This window comes from Perca fluviatilis, chromosome 2 (genome assembly GCF_010015445.1).
Source record: "Perca fluviatilis chromosome 2, GENO_Pfluv_1.0, whole genome shotgun sequence".
Lineage (NCBI taxonomy): Eukaryota > Metazoa > Chordata > Actinopteri > Perciformes > Percidae > Perca > Perca fluviatilis.
In genome coordinates, this window is record NC_053113.1 from 23,698,075 (window position 1) to 23,716,350 (window position 18,276).

Below are 18,276 nucleotides of genomic sequence, written 5' to 3' on the forward strand. Positions count from 1 at the left end.
TACTATTTCACACACACACACACACACACACACAGAGTCCCCCCGCCCCTCCCTGTCCCTCTGGCCAACCCTGTCCCTGGCGTGTGTGCAGACAGGCTGGGTAATCCCTCAGGATGGGGCCTCTTGTTTTGACAACTCCTGTGAAGCCCAGTGTCTCTTACAACAAAACACAGACCGGCCTATCATCAGCAAAATGTCAACCCTCGGCTCACTCCTTCGTTACCCAAAGGAAGATCAGGTTGCCTTTACACTATGCGACCCATTAACTCAGAATAGAAACATTCTCAGCTCCGGTATAATGATCCCCCTTTGTTTGCTAAGACAATGACATTGATAAGAGACAATCCACGCTTGTGGCTCCCGATAGAAGTGTGTATAAGGTTACATGTTGCCAGGGCAGGAGTGATGTGGCTCCTAAACAGAGTGCAGGGTGGTGTACTCTTACCCTCTACTGGTCCCAATGGGATGAAAAGACACCTGCAGGTCAATCAGCATCAGGACACATGCACACTCTTTAAATTAGGACTGCTATAACAGGGTTGAAGAAGTTAACAGGTCAAAGGGACTAATGATAAAATACTAAAGAGGAGATGTGTTTCTGTGGAGGTCAGTGGAAAGAGTAACGGAGTAAGTTTCGGATATCTGATTACCTTCTTTGGAGGTCCATCAACATCAAAATGCACTTAAGGCACAACTCGATGGTGTGGAGAAAATACTTGCTTTATAATTTGAGTTCATATATTACAGAAACATCATCTCGAACAGTGGCTTTAAGATTTTCCAGGATGAAATAGGATTTTATTTAAACTTTAAAATTCATCTCTTGAGTGAAATAGTTTGTAATTTCCGGAAATGTGCTCCATCGTTTTCTTGCCGAGAGTTTGATGAGAAGATAAATACCATTCAGCCAGTTAGCTTAGCTTAGCACAAAGTTTAGAAATTGTTTTCAGTCTTTATGCAAAACTGAGCCAACTGGTTGCTAGCTGTAGCATCACATATAAGGGCTCAGGCATGCTCTGTGTGGGAGGGTGTGGGCACACTGTCAACAACAATTTATGTATACATACTTGTGCAAGCCAACCTCCCGTCACTCTGCCTCTGACACTGTAGTGGGTGCTGTGGACCATTCTGCAGCAAGCTCACGGAAAAGCAGCTGAAGAAGAAGCAGGAAAAGCAGAACATGACAGTTCTTAGTTAAAACGTTTATAGTGGCTGCATATTGCCACTACAGCACATGTTCTACTTGCTTTTTTGTTCTTCTGGTCTTTATAAATATGTTAGTTATCTGATTATCTGTGTTTTGGAAGGAGACTGAATAGGAAGAGATTGGGTCGGGGTTCCCACAGCGGACTGATCTCATAAAGTGGCGTATGTATGACACGCCAATTCTTATGCCATTTTGGCGTGTTATCAAGATGCATAATCACTTTTTAGCGTGTTTATTGGCACCGTTTGGCCTCCATTGACCTACATTACGTGTGAATAATCGCCGTGTTTTTGTCGTTTTTTGTGTTAGTGAAGCCTTTCCCATTGTTCTTTTCTTAAACCCAACCTTTTTTTTTTCTTACACACGTGTTCTCGCGATAGCATGTCACGTTCTTGCGATAACACGCGTGTGTATGTTTACATCCGCTGTATACAGCGTAGACATACACGTGGATAGCTCAAAATGCGAACAGATAACATTCCACTTGGCTTTAGAAAAGTGGCGTGTATGTTTTACGCAAAGTCATGATGAAAAGTGCCTACCCATGTGAAAAGTGATTCCTACCGAGTGAACATAGTGAATCTGACTGCAGTAGATGTGAAAGAAATGCATGAAAGTTGTGCATATTCCCCAAAATGTTGAACTATGTCTTTAATTTCTTTATCTAAATTACTAATTCTTTTTTGTGATTAACAATTACACAATTGTTAGACACAATTATTTCTCATTTTTTAACAAAATACAAAACATACAACTCACAACATGAACACGTCCCCCTCCCCCCTTCGTCATCACCACCCACCCAGACAAAAATCAAGAAAAGATGACACAGTAACTACAATATTCAAAACCATTCAACAGAATAGAAACAAAATTGACAATAAACAACAAACCAAATAAACATGTATAAATGACAACAGCATAAGCCCATCATACAGCTTCTTAGGAGTCCTCCAGAAAGTTCAGCTACTTTCCCCATTTTCTAGTATAGACAAACCGTTCATATGAACTTTTTTCAAACGCTCTCACCCTAGCCATCTCACAAGCCCACTCATGGATTGACGGCACTACTTTATTCTTCCATCCTCTTAAAATAAAAGTCTGGCCATCATTAAACTAGTCTGGACCCAGCTTTGTATGTGCTTATCCATCCCTCTTAGGATTGACCCATCTCCCAGAACAAATAATCTTGGGCTGAATGGAACCTGGGTCCCTGCAATTTGACATAGGTTATCATGTATCCCGGTTTCCAACAATTTGGTGTGTCTTTCAGACCAATTCTAAACAATCTGGAGGGAGTCCAATAGAAGGTATGCATAATCTTGAACTGATGAATTGCTAATTCTAATTTAGACCCTAACTCAAATGAGCATCGAAAGATATGACAGGATTTCAGAGGCAAGCCATATCTGTAATACAGCCCCACATTTCCTGAATACCTTTTAAGACTTCAATTCCACTCTGCCGAAAGGACCACAGTACATGCATGCACTACAGTAACCTTTTCCCATCTCCCTCTCAATTCATGATACCAACACCCCAGCCTGCTACAGCAACCCCAGCCACTTTCTCATTGGTTAGCCCCAAGGCACAGAGGAGCATATCTGTAGCCAACCTTGACGTGCTAAACTAGGACGCTGAAGGGGACAGAAATGGGAGGAGAGAAGAGGAGAGGCAGGGGAGCGAGCGAAAGGAGAGGAGAGGGGAAAAAAAGCGTAATGAAAGGCTGGCAGAAGAGTGGCAGAAATACAGAAGTGAGGCTGGAGAGCTGAGAGGGTGATGGAAAAGAGGGGATAGAGAAAGGAGTGGTGGAGAGGGAAGGGAGTGAAGGTGGAGAGTGCAAGTAAAAAGAGGGAGGGAAAAGGGTGGATTTGGTGATTTGTACTCTGGCTGCATATGCGCCTGGTCTCCATCTCCTCCATTCTCTGCTTGAAAACTTGAAAAATCAATACCCCCACAGTCTAGTGTATCCCCACATGAACTGACTCATTAAAAATATATAATCAAACACCCCACCGTCATTTTTCATCACATTTACCATCATCACAAATCTGAACAGGCATGGATAGCGGTATATGACCAACATGGCTGTAACAATGTAATAACCCAATCAATGGCCTTCTAATTATTTCAGTGCCTCAGTTAATCGTCCAGTTAAAGCAGTCTTTCAGCCTTGACTCTCAGAATGGCACACGAAGACAGGCTGCTTGTTAACAAATGCACAACCGAAGCCGGGCTGTTGTAATAAGAATATCTGACTTCTCAGCTTCACAACTCAATCCAACTCAGGGTCACAGTGTTGCCTAGTAACGATGGCACACTACTGACCTTATCTATGTGGTCATAAAAATGTATGAAGAAGCCCCCACTCCTCGCCTTCCAACCCCCTCCCTGCCTTCGTTCAGTCCTTCCTACAACCACACTACCACCCTCACAGCCCTTATCTCCCCCTCTCTGAGAAGCATCTAGCCAGGGGCCAAGTACCCTCCACACTCTCCTACCCTTGCCAGGGCAGCTCTGCTGTGGGTATTTTATTATGGAGGGGGCCAGGAAACATGTACACACTTGAGCCTTTCGCAAAAACACAATATGCTTATGTACACTGTATGCTTACAGTGCATGCACGCAGAACACAACAGATACAGCACTAGTGGGCGGGTAGTGGGAGGCTGGAAGGATGCAGATTGCATGCTATGAAACTGATAGATAGCTGTAAGAACAGAGGGACACAGTCAAGCGCAAAGGAGACTCAATACCACACCGCAAGGTGAGTCGGTGCACCAGCCTTCATGAGAATATTACTTTAGAGTGGAGTTTTCGCTCTGGCTGCTGTGGGAGCAAAGAAACATGGCAGAGTGTGAGAAAGTGTGCTCGTTTGTATGAGGAAACAACAGACATACAGTAGGCCTACCTCTGCAATAAGCATTACAAATATGCTGTATTTGTGAAAGCAATTTGCTTGTGAGAGATGAGCTGTATCTGATCCCTATCCACTCAGGAGTCCTAAGAGCCAGGTTCAGCTTTTCTAATTGGCTATCACCTTGGAGATGCCCATCCTAATGGGGAAACAAACTCCAGGTGTTGCACCTGATATAACCCCTGAGAGTCACAGGGGGGAGTGTGACACGTACTGTATACACACACACACACCTGATCCATCTGCCTGCTCTACAATTAACATCGTCAGGCCATAATATGTCAGGATTTCAACCACAAAGTCAAAGCAAAGATCTGCAAATGTGTATATGTAATTTATTTAACTCTTGTTTGGAAGCCAAGAACCAGAGCCAGAAAGACCTAAAACCAGTTTCTACACCAAAGTTACCCTATCTATTATTTAAGTTATTACAAACCGAAGAAACTAAGTCTAATCTGCAAAAGATAATACTATGGATGACCTCAGATGGATTTTTTTACAGGGTGAAATAAAAACACCACTGTTTACCTGTTGTGGTGAATAATTATAACAACAGCTGCATTAAACTGATCCCAGTACAGAATGCCCTAACTATATCGACAAACAGCATCTCAATAATGAGAACAGCCACAGTTCACCACCGCTCTCCTGCCCACTACTACAGCTACATCTGCTCTGTGGCACCCGACGCATCAGGTGGGTTCGGTGGTATTTAAACAAACACAGATGGCATATGTTTGTGTATGTAAGCCTTAGAGTAACTAGGGAGACTGGTGAGGGTATGAGTAGTGCCTTGAGGCGAGGAGCAGAAGGGGTGGCAGTGTTCCTGACTGCCACCGTAGCCTGTTCAGACACTAGCCTCTATGACTCATCTACGTGTCACTAATGCTTTTTTTTTATGAATGAACAAACAGATACAGATACACTGCAGAGAGGCAACGCTACCACCACGGGGGTTGGAGTAAGTGTGAATAGCCTGTGAGACTAGCATGAGCCATCCTTAGTCATACTCCCGCCTGTCTAAGCAGTGAGAGTTGCCATACAGTTACAAGTAATTGATCTAAAAAAACAAAATAAATCAAAACCAGCTGTCTTTTATATGGCTGGAAACATGCAGTGTGGTACCAGGGAATGAGCAGTGGTGTACCCACGCACCTGTTGTCTGGCTCTTTCCTCTCATCTTATTCAGGCTCTCCTCATTTGGGCTGCTCACCTGCAGTAGCAGCTGTGAATATGTACACCTTGTTAGGAGGTTGACAGTTCTGGCAGAGGGAGAGACAGAAAAGTTGCTTGTTATGAAGAACAGGCTAACTATATGTCAATCCCTGCTATGCAGAGAGAGGAAGCACAAAAGCAGACAAAGAATAAACAAATGATCTTCCTTTAAATACGAAAAAATCATCTTTTCATCTCAGTCTAAAGGAATTCATAAAGCAAGCTACATTATATCAATTTAAATATTTGAATGTACTGAGCTGAAAGCTAATTGACCCCAGCCACTCTGCTAATAAAACAGCATGGTAGACTGGATATCAAAATGAGATTTGCCTCAGAAACATGTGGCCGGCACGCTCATTATGACCTGCCCCTCAGTAATCCCTGTTTGCCGCCCATCCAGCTCTGTCATGCCTGTGCTGTAATTACACTGCATCCAATATCACAGGAAAATGCTAACAGATTCAGCAAATCTCTTATCAGCATTATCGACTTACAGTGATTGGGGCTGTCCGTGTGGCTGCTTATCACAGGCTTGTGTGACGCTATAAAAGGCCGAGAGGTAGGGTCACAGAACTGGCAATCTGGCAAATTCAAGACCTCATAACACACTGTTTCTAATGTTAGACTAAACTTGAAAAACGAATTCCTAAATGTAATGTAGTACATTGTAATGTAAAATGTAAATACGTTCATTTGCTTTCTTGCCGAGAGTTAAATGAGAAGATTGATGCCACTCTCATGTCTCGTGCATAAAGACTGTAAACGGGGAAACAGCTAACCTGGCTCTGTCAAAACGTAACAAAGCCACAACTTGTCATTTCTACACTTTGGTTTTTGTACGAATCAAATAAACAAGATATGTGTTAATTAGTGAGCTTTAGAGGAGCTGCTATAGGTGAATTGTGTTAGCTGAGCTAGCTGCCCCCCTGTTTCTAGTCTATGAAAATGGTATTGTTTTTTTTTTTTCTTCTTGCACTCGTGCACTAGTACAACAAATGAGTGTATTTTGTGCAAATATTCTTTCTTTTTTTAAGGTTTTTTTGGGGGCTTTTCCACCTTTAATGGACAGGACAGCTAGGTGAGAAAGGAGAGAGAGAGCGGGAAGACATGCAGGAAATCGTCACAGGTCAGACTCGAACGCTGGACCTCTGCGTCAAGGCATAAACCTCTATTTAAATGTGCGCCTGTGCTAACCACAGAGCCAACCCGGCCACTCCAAATATTCTTTTAACTGCAGTATGGCCCTAACATCTCATCATGACAGGCCTATATTGTAGCTATTGAGTTTGTTGATTTAGAGAGTTGCTCATGTTCTGAAACATTCATTTGTGTGGCTTTGATGGAAAAAAAATTATATTTCTAATATATATATATATTTCAGTATATATATATGATAAGTTTTCAAAATGCAATTTACATTCTTTTTTCAAAGTTTTTTTTGTCTTCTTTTGCTGTTGTGGATCTTTGGTCTTTTTTCCTCCAACTGTACAGGCGTAATTGTCTTTCTGCGGATTGTAGATTCCATGATGTGCCCTTTAAAACACAAATCACAGATGCACTCAACAATTAGTCAATTAATATTTTTTTTCAAAAACAGTTTTGACAATATTCACGTAAGTAATTTATCAAGAGCAAAACCATCTCTGGTAGCAGCTACTCAAATGTTTTTTGTGCTTTTCTGTCTTTTAATTGTAATGGGCATTTTTATTGACTAAAAGATGCACATTATTAGTTGCATCCCTGGTTAACATTACAGCATTAGTTGTAAACAGAACTATACAAAAATGATTTATTTTGTATTACTGCTGGAGTTTTTCCTATAGTCTTTCAGACATGTGTTTAACTCTTACAGTTAAATATATTAGGTTGTGATATTGTGTTACTTAGTTGACATACTGTTTTTATTTCTTATTAAAATAAAAACAGATATTGCATCAGGTAGTAGAAACTCACTTAGCAGCTTCAAAATTAAACTCACACTGCTGGTGTTAAATTATACAAAATAGTTCTCATCCCTATTTGTAACAATGAGTAACCACAAAGCAAAAGATTGGAATTTATATTGATTAGGTGGAGATTTGTGTTGTGTTGTTAAGGCAAAGGTAGATGCATATGAGATAACGTAGAGTGCTCTCATTCTCTCTGATCAGCTGTAATGATGAGGATTAAGTACCAATGTCCCAGTAAAGGAGCTTTGCACTGCCAAATGTAGGACCACTGGCTCTCCTAAGCTGCCTAATTTGCTCACACACAGACGATGCTAGTGTTGCTCAGAATGGATTAAAGTCACAGAAATGGTGTGGAGTGCCCTGTAGTGGCCAGCAGTGGAACTGTAGGAGGAAGCTGATGGGCAAATACTGAATCAACAGATAAAACATAGGCACATTATTAAAAATATAACCAACAACAAAAGCTACTGAGTAAATGAAAGTTGTGCAGAGACAATTGTGACATTTCTTTCCACATTTCTTCTAATAACTTCAGTCACCAATAACCCTTTGTTTCGTGAAAAATAAAGTCTTCTTGATCTATCTGATTAATGCTTGTCTGATAAAAACATTAAATATGTTAGTTATCTTTTACCATTTATAATACATTTACAGCTCTGTGTGCACTAGAGAAAAACAAATGCATCAACCTCACAGGCTTCTAATTGCTGGATTCATAATCATTTTATTGTTACCTAAAAATTAGGTCATGTGCCAATAAATTGAGAGACCCTTTAATCCAAGGAGGTAGGCTATAACACACATGATCGCTGGATACACTTTGTTTCATGGGTAGTAACAGACACTTAAACAATGCATTCCTGCTTCCCCTTGTTTTTATACTCTCAGGCTAAGGAAGTATCTCAAAGTCACAGGGAAGAAAAAATAGGAAATGTGCTTAAATGGGTCATTCACAAGACCGAGTGCATGACAAGCAATACCCCGGAAAGATGATCTTTTGTGGTCACAGTCGTTCCCCATATTATTGAGGTTATTGTAACTATAGTGATTAACTTCAATGAGAGAGTGAGACAGAGAGGGAGATGGGGTGAACATGTGACAGTGTAACTGTGGGCTCATGAGGAATCCAGAGCGAGACAGTGGTTGTCTGTGTGTGAAACAGGCAGCATGGAGAAGGCCTGTGACATTGATCTCGCCTTACCACTGGGATCTTCTTCCTCTTTCTCTGCACTGTCTGTGGCAAATGAGACTGTCCTGGCTGAGCCATGCAAAGAAGAAAAACCTCAGAGTTTCTAACTTGGAATGAAATGAAATGCAGTGTCTTTTCTATACCCATAATCTATACAAGAGCTGGTATTATTCCTCATATTGTAGTGGACAATTATTGACCAGCAGTTGGTGCTTTGGTACAGAATGCACTAAAGAAGCATGCAAGAAATGCATTTTATTGTTGTGTGATGCTGATCGGCATAATTTTTGGATGACTCATATTAATATAAAAATGATAATCATCTCTTCATGTATTGGCTAAGTTATACATGCAATGGGAGTAAATGGGGGGTTTAAAACCATTTTGCATCAAGCTTAATTAAATAACAGCATAGAACTGTGCATGTCATCATATTGTGCTTATGTGAGCATGTGAATTTATGAGAATTTTGAGACTGGAAAGGAGTTTGTGTTACCGGGTGTGTTATAAATATAATGTAACTGAATGTGTTTCGATAGATCTGAATGGATAACTCAAAATACAAACGTAAATGTAAATGTAAATAGCCTCATAATGGCCTTATGTTAATCAGTGTGCAATACTGAGTGTTTTTAAATATCAATGGGGTTTTCGACTGTAGCTAAGAAACAAATAGGCTACATGTTGTCTGGGGATTGTCTTTAAAAATTCAAAAACTTAAAAAGCATTACACTCATAAATAAGAAAACCCATAGCACGGTCTACAAAAAGTGCACAATTTGACATATTCGGTCTTGGTAGCATTAGGCCTAATACCTGTATTGTAGCCTACCTGGAAAACATGTAGGCTACAATACAGAGACGATCAGAAAACATGCAGGACTGTTTTAAATATGCGCAGCACAACTTTTCAACTGACTTATGCTGATTGTAACATTAAGTCTCTGTGGCAAGCATAAGGGAACTTTATTTTCTGTGACAGATTTAAAATACTGAGTAGACCCAAGACGACCAAAGAAATGGTAGAAGAATGGATTTGCACTGTAAATGCAAACACATTAAGAATATCAAAAACTTTGGAACACTGTCTTATTTGTGTAACACTGTTAAAAGAAGAGACACACTCCCTGTGGCGTGTTCACATCAATACGTAAGTAAATTATGGTGGGAAATTATTCCATGGTTGGTTAATCTGTCACCTAGCATCCGGGAAGGTGTTAAACAGCAACGTCAATGCAGTAAAAATTAGACCAACGGTTAGGCTACTTTCCTTTCAAAATAAAGGTTTTCGCAATTAAAAAACGCAAAATGACACGAAAAATAAAAATAAAAGTCGTATAATTTAACTTAATAAAATAAAATGCTAAATGTTCACGTAACATACACTATACCCTGACATATGAAGCAAGCACCAGAAAGCATTTCAGCAAGAGTTAAAGGAATCGAATGACTTCTTCATTGACTTATCCTCATGCATTTTTTGGGGGTATTCATTGGTGACTGCATTTTGTGGTTTTCTTTCTTTGTATAATGCTGTATGTGGCTTAATATGCCTAGCTACGTAAAAAGACTGCTCTGTTTTGCGTGACAAAAACAATAGCTTATGGTTTAGATTCAATTTAATTTGAAAGTGTATATAACCGGAAGTAATAATTCGTTTTTGAAGCTTGACCCAGTTATCTAGGGGAGCGTATGGAGGCGAAACATTTCGGTGAAGTATACCGACTGCTGTCAAACATTTGTTATAGCTAGTTTTAGTCCTATTCTGTTACCATGTCTGTATGATTAGCTGCTTTTTGACGGTGGAGAGGCCGCGGTTCCATGGTGGCGGTTACCAGGGCACAGGCGATTCCAAGATGGCTAAACTGAAAACTTAAGGAGAAAACTTTGCGCAAGGAGTTGGGAGTCTTTTCCAAAACTTTCCCTGTTAACACTACAAGAAAAGTAACACCACCATGGCATACTCTACTTCTGTTTCGATTTGGGCATTTGTTTTTAGTTTTTACTTCGGCGTGTCCAAGTGTTACTTTGCTATACCACTTAAAATCTACACAGGGAGGTACAATGTATCCTCTGATGTGGATTTGACTCAGCGAGCCGTGTTAACGTCTGATGGAAACGGCCTCTCGTTGGCCTCTGATCCGACTGGTACCGTGAACTTTCTGGACATGATACATAACTTGCAAGGGGACTCTGGAAGAGGCTACTACATAGAAATGTCAATTGGTACTCCTGGCCAAAAGGTAATGTTATCACAAAACCAACCCTATTAATGTGTGTATCTGTTGTTTTTGTTTGAGACCTGTATCATTTGTACAATTTTAGTATTTAAGATTATTGAGCAGAAATGAATTAAAAATACCTCTTTCTTTTCTTTCCTTTCCTTTCGTTTTTCTACTTTCCTTTTTAATCATTGGATTGAAACAGGATCATGTGTTATATTCAGTCAATTCTTTCAGGTATGGTGTGTCTGCTGTGTGTAAACAGAGCCGTCCACCATGTGATCCATTGAAGGGGGCTGAGTGTGTTTGTTTCAACCCAGGGCTTTGGCTACCTATTTTTGCAATATTTGATATACTTAATGACCGTTTGATATGACCCCAGAAGCAGAACAACGACTTTTGTCATGGTAAGATTTTAGGATAGGTACCATTAGGTACCATATTATGCTGTCACTGTCCTTAAAAAAACAAAACCAGATGTTTATTTACAGGGCTGCCTGGGGCCATCCTGGCAGGATGGTAGCTTGGCAGCAGCTGGGTCAAGTCTTTACAGCCTTGGGGTCTGTAGGTAGACTTCATCCCCGCTCACATGCAATCACATGATGCAGCCTGTGAGGAACACTGTTTCTTACCAGGCAGCTGACAGGGATTATGAGGCTCCCGGGGAGCAAGAGCAACTCCACAGTTCTACAAAATGGCACTAGCCCAGGGTTTAGGCATATTTGCTGCTTATTTTCTTTTGGTTGCACGGAAATATGCCTGTGTAATTTACTGTCATCATTTTATACTGCTCGTTATATAAAGTGCCTAACAAGATCATATTAATGATTAAAGTGGACTAAATGGTCCCGGAAGAGTTGGCAGAGGGATTCTCCCGTCACTATTAAAAATACATGATGCTTTAGGATGTTGCAGGTTTAAGGCTATACACTTTGCCACTGTGTTGTAAGTAGATGTGTTTTAAATGGAGCTTACAACAAAAGTGAATTATCTCATTAGTGACTTGACCTGTTGTTCATGGGCCTCTCAAGTTAAACAGATTTAAGACTCTTGGGTGGCACAGCTGAACTCAGTTTCTCAGGCTCACAGAGGCTTATCAGTGCTGCCTGCCATATCACTGCCCTGTGTCAACCTCTGAGAGGATAAGGCAGCACTTGTCAGTGTACAGTTACCCACATAACTTTACAACCAGTCCATAGTTGCGATACCATTTAGACGCACCACTTTTGGACAAAACGTATTGTCAATCATAGGAGGTAAACTCTGGAATAGCTTGCCCCTCCCAACAAATTTAAAAACAGTGGCTTCTAGAAAACCACAGATGGATTCACTTTTAACAGTCCCACATTTCTTTACCCATACACTGGTAAATCGAATGCAGTATAGAGGTGGATGAATAACGTCTGTCATGTATCATGCATCATGTATTTTTGTTTTGTTTTGCTTGTTTGTTTTGTCAATGTCACTATTATGTGTACCTTTTTTTTTTTTAATGTATAGTGATTGAGCGCTGTATGACTGCTGGTTGTCTCTGTTAGTCTTATGTCACCTGCCTAGGGACTGCAGATGGAAAGTAGTTATTTTAACTAATTCTGGCATTTACATTTACATTATGGTTTTTATACAACAATGTTCATAAATATGCATGGTCCCTATCAAATAAACCAATATAATAAATAAAAATAGTTGTACTTTGGAAAATATGCTTCAAATCTGCTGTTCTAATCGAACACCACTCTTTAAAGAGTTGCTCAAGGAAGGGAATTCCCCAAATGTTTGTTCAAACCGTAATTTATTCAAAGCAACGTTTTATTCCTGTGGACCATCCTCAGACTGCATAGGGATCAAGTGATACACTAAACTATACATATACAAATACATAAGTGTTTCATAATGAGTCATTTAAACAATTAGTTTCTATATATAGCTACTAGGACTAAAATGTTTAGTGATTTATGTATTGTTATGTGTATGTAAGGCATCTGTGATTACCTAGTACCTTTTATGTCAGTTATTAATGCCAGCAGAGCTCAATCCTCTGAGGTTGAGATTGGTTATGTAGTGCCAAAATGTCCTGTAACTCAGTACTATTAAGGTATACTCTCAATATTATTCCAACAAAATAATGATGTGATTATTACAAGGCCACAGTGTTAAATGAGGCACTATTCAAATGAGTCACTAATTGCTGCATCTGTTAGCATGTGGCACAGCTAGGCTGAGGTGTCGGCTGGAAAGCCTCGCATGTGCTAATTGGTACAAACAGGTAGCAGATGCACGTTGCTGCCATGGAGCCACTGCCAATTAGACAGTGAACGCTCAACTGCAGGCTGCCGCAGCAGCGGGGGTAGAGAGTTGCCTGAGGCTCAGCAGCCGAGCTAAGGGAGGATAGTGTGACGAGAAAAGATAGGTGGTGTGGGCATAAGGAAATGCCCCCTCTCCCCCTTCCTAACCACAAGGTTTCAGTATATCCAATCTGGCCTGTTTGGCTGGTTCAGGGCTTGTGGACTGATGCCATCTGCAAGGCAGCAGTGGGGTTTTAGATGGCACAGTCCTAGTGATGGGACCAGGGCCTGTCCAGTGAGGAGGAACTGATAAGCCTGACTCCCACGGACAGGCCAACTGGGGCTTCCTGTGCCCAACTGAGCCAGTTGATAACACATTGTTGATAATTACAGTTTTTTTTCCCGCAATTGTTTGATAATGATTCCATGCACACCTGAGCATGACAGTGGCAGTTGGCTAAAAGGAATACAATATGATCTACTTTTGACTTCTGAGGAAATAGTGCAGTATAAGGGCCGTTTTACACTGGCTGCGTGGCAGGAGTGTGGCGTTTCAGTTGCGTGGCAGCTGCGTGGATTTTTCCATGTCTTTGCACACCAGAAACGTGTCTGATGCAGCGCTGCTGCTAGCCTCGTCTGTACACATGTATGTTTCCCATTAAACTGCACTCAAGCAGTAGTATACTTCATGTTAAACATAAATATATACTGATTTGATTACAGCAAAGACAACGTCTGCAGTATTGACGGCAAAATAGGCAGAATATCTCGTTCTGTATTGAAAGGTGCAATATTTGAAAATCGATAATTATTTATAATTTTTTTAAATTACATTTATATCTGCATTTATGTCAAAACCTAGAGACTTTCAAACATCAACATGTCATTTATTAGTATTCGTGTCAAAATGACATATAAACATCTTCTCCTATTCTATTTTGCCTGGAAACTCTTCCAACACGCTTGCAGTGCAGTGCACATACTATGCAGTGTGACCACACTAAATACTAAATTTCAGGTCATTTAGTGTAAATAGTATGCGATTGCGAACACCGTAATAATTTGGGTATAATAGGCTTGAAAAAAACAAGCTTGAGGAAGTGGATTTTTTTTCATCTAATTGTTAGACTTCCTTGTTCCTTGCCTGTCAAACACTTAAATATTTTAACTCCAGTACTTCCTGCTGTTTTGGTCTTTATTTATTTATTTATTTTAAACCATGGAAGCCATAGAAGAGCCATGCTAGATTGATTGTTGCACTTACTGTTTGTGCCTGCATATTTCTATAGACTGTGTCATGTGATATCATTGAAGAGCCACTGTATAGACCTCTTTGTTGTTGAGTCATCAGGTGGTAATGGGGCATTAGCTTTATGACCCCGTCATGGTGAGGAATGCTTGCTAACATGTGTGTTAATGTGGCCACTGCTCAGTAGTTGAGGTCACAGAAGTCTGCAAGCTAATTAGTTCCTGCTCGTTGACTTGATGCCTGGAAGACAACATTATCTCAACTGCTGTTAGCTGGTCCCCACTGTGCCCATGACACCTACCAGGATGGCTGGATAGGTCATTTAGTCCGGCCAGCAGCTAGAGGCTGTCATGTTTGACTCCATAGATCACACATTAGAGAGCAATTATATCGGAGGTGCATAGTCATTTTTGCTCAATGGCAAAGCTCTTTACAGCAGTTCGTGTGACACCAGAATCTCTAGCAATGAGGGAAACCCCAGTCAGTTTTTTTTTTTTTTTTTTTTATCAATGTGAAATTCCTGCGTATGCCCATATCCGAAATTATGATAGTATATTCTATGATATTATAATTCAACTGTGAAGTGCACTCTTCACTTCAGTTATGAGTAAAATATTTGTGATTTAATTAAGTAATAACCAGCCTGCAACAAAACACGGACCAAAACGTTGACCCTTTACCGCATCAAACAAAACAGTGTCTGCTAATAGACATGCAGCAGAACAAGAACAGCAAAGCTCATCAAAGTCAAATCAATTTGGGTGCCCAGATCGCTCAGTTGGTAGAGCAGGCGCCCATATAGAGGTTTACTCCTCGACGCAGCGGCCGCAGGTTTGACTCCGACCTGCAGCCCTTTGCTGCATGTCATTCCCCTCTCTCTCCCCTTTTCAAGTCTTCATCTGTCCTGTCAAAAATAAAGGCAGAAAATGCCCCAAAAAGTAATCTTAAAAAAAAATGTATCAATTTATATTGATATCCCTATATCACAAATCAAATAATTTGCCTCTAGGGGCTTCACAATCTGTACACCAAAAGACATTCGCTATCCTTAGACCCTTGACTCAAATGAGGAACAACTCCCAGGCTTTGATCTTGTCCTTCATCCTTCTCTCTGCAATGAGCTGCCAATCTGCCACAGCTTTGTTGTAGAGAGGATGTGTAAGGTTTTCCAAGATGGCTTTGATTTTGTCCCTCATGCTCCTCTCCGCCCCTGCCTCCACATTGTCCAGCTCCAACCTGATCACCTAGCTGGCCTTCTTTAACAGCCTGTTGAAACTGCTGACCTCAAAGCCTTGATGCCACCACCCCAGCCAGCACACAGTGTGAAGAACAGAGCACTAGCTACAGACTAATAGAAGTTTTGCAGGAGCCTGTTGCACACACTGAAGGATCTTGGTCTCCTCAGGAAGGGACGGTCTGCTCCATCCCTTCCTGAAGAGGGCTTCAGTGTTGTGATTCCAGTCCAGTTTTTTATTGATTTGGACCCCATGGTACTTGTATGAGTCCACCCACTTCCTCTCCCTGGATGACAACCAGGACAGGGAGGGCCTTCTGTTTTTCTGGTAGTCCAGCACAAGCTCATTGATTTAGCTGATATTGAGCTTCAGGAGATTGTCGTCGCACCATGTGACGAAGCTCTATCAGTCCTCTGTACTCCTCTGTAAAAACAGTCTCTAAGTGAAGATGCATGTTTCTCACTGGAAATGATTCACTGGAAGGGACTCATACATGTCAATATAGTGATAACTTTCACCAAAAGAATGCACTTAATACCTTTTTTATATATATATATATATATATATATATATATATATATATATATATATATATATATATATATATATATATATATATATATATATATATATATATATATATATATATATATATATATATATATATATAAAAAAAAAAATAAAAAATTTTTTTTATATATATAAGTCATCACTACATGAGTGTGGACAGACATGTTGTAAACTGCAACTTGACTGGTTGGTGGAGGTATACAACCGCAAGGCAGTAATTCTAGTTTGCGTCTTTTTATTATTTATTTTTTTATGTGTCATCTTATGTTCGCTACTCACTATTTCCAGTTTAATTTTCCTTTTTATAAATTTTGTGTTTTTATTTACTGGAAATGTTGTTGTTCTCCCTCTACACACTCTGCTCTTCTTCATTTTCCTCCTCTAATTGTTCATACAAACACAGCGACTTTAATGTCTTAGTGGCATTTTAAAAGCTTAAAGTCGCACTGTTTTACAGCTGTTACTTTGACTCTGTGACTCAGGAGCTCTGTAAGGTAGCGTGGAGTTGGCCTGAAGCAGACAACTGAAATGGTTGTTAAAGCAAACACTGCCTTATGTCATTACAGGTAAACATCCTGGTGGATACAGGCAGCAGTAACTTTGCCGTGGCTGCGGCTCCACACCCATTCATTACTCACTACTTCAACACTGCGCTGTAAGTTGCTGTGACTCATTGTTTAATAATAATAAACTAAAACTTTATTTTAATCCAATATGCAAGCTCTTGGAAACGTCATACCAATATTGAGTTTTCATTTATTTCTTGTTTTACCTTGAATGCTTTTCATAGTAGCTTTTTCACAGAAAGAATGGATATTCCTAGTACTACTATAAAAATTCATGATCTTTGCTATGTAATGTCTGTCCACAACTTTTGCTTTATCTACCTACCAGAGGCCTTTATAACTATTCCCACATCTTGGCTTCTTCCCCTGTGTCTAGCTCCAGTACCTACCAGTCGGTTGGCCGGACTGTGGCTGTCAGGTACACCCAGGGTAACTGGGAAGGTGAACTGGGCGTTGACCATGTCTCCATCCCCAAAGGCCTAAATGGGACCGTCAGCATCAACATAGCTGCCATCCTGTCATCTGACGGCTTCTTCCTTCCTGGGGTCAACTGGCAGGGCATCCTGGGACTGGCTTATCCCATGCTGGCACGGGTGAGAGAGACGCTCTCAAAGTTTAAATCTTACCTTAAATCTTAGACCGCACAGTAAGTAGAAAAAGCTTACATTTCTCTCACTGATTTTACTCGTAGCTGTGTGTGGTGTTAAGTATGAAAACAGCAGATTCACTCTAAAAAGATAATTCAACTTCATTAAAATAAGGACAAAAATGCATGCGTTGTCAAAAACAGCGAAGAAAATGTGTAATCAATTGTGATGCCGCTCTTTTCTCCGTTATTAAGTAGAGGTGATTACTGTCTGGTTACTGCTCATGACTTGACAATGGATTCTTAGTTTTTTTGTTTCTGATTAGTATTTAGTAAAATTCAACAATGAATAAATCAAATGGGGCTATTGTAATTCCATTGCTGCTGTTTAAAATACCCCAAATAACTTAAATACACTACTTTTACAAACATTAAATACAGATACTTTTACACTACTTTATATTATGCTGCAAAGAACTAGGAGCAGAAATTAATTGTGAATGTATTGTATAACTTTTATATGAAGTTTACAAAATGTTACAGATACATGTAAGAAACAGACAGATGGAAAAACTTCAGTGTGGAAAATGCAGGGTGAACAGATCAGGTTTTATCAAGTTAATCAAGCAGAACTGCATAACTTCCTGCTGTCCCACATGTCTTTTACAGCACTGAAAAACTTTTCAAACAGATCTTATCTGGGTGTAGTCATGGACATTTCACATGACGACAAAAGTTCCGTGTTCATGATTTATTTTCTGCAGCAAGGGTGTGATGCTTTTGTGTAATGAAGTTGTTTTTCTTTTTTTTTCTTTTTTATTTTATATTCCCAGTTTAATGAAATTACACTGAATATTAGACACAAATGATAAAAAAAAATGTATTACCCGACATAGTACTAATTCAATAAATTAGTTTTGTCATAGGTAATTAATGAACTTAGTGCATTAATTTATTTGGATAAAAACTAACCTCATTAGAAAAATCGAAATCCCTTTACTGTGTAGAGGCACATTTTCAAAGTGCTATACTTTTTTCAGTGAATTTAATTAATTCACAAAAACATCCTATGTACAGTATGTT

At 39.9% G+C, this 18,276-nt stretch overlaps 1 protein-coding gene across 1 annotated transcript in view; it reads left to right on the forward strand.

Annotated features, from left to right (window-relative positions):
• The first annotated feature begins 10,135 nt into the window (after positions 1 to 10,135).
• bace2 (beta-secretase 2) overlaps positions 10,136 to 18,276 on the forward strand; it is a 16,057-nt gene continuing 7,916 nt past the window's right edge. The window contains exons 1-3 of the mRNA XM_039824896.1: positions 10,136 to 10,723; positions 16,608 to 16,696; positions 16,984 to 17,200. Coding sequence (XP_039680830.1) covers positions 10,436 to 10,723; positions 16,608 to 16,696; positions 16,984 to 17,200 — 594 coding nt within the window. The 5' untranslated portion in view covers positions 10,136 to 10,435. The remainder of the gene's footprint in view (positions 10,724 to 16,607; positions 16,697 to 16,983; positions 17,201 to 18,276) is intronic.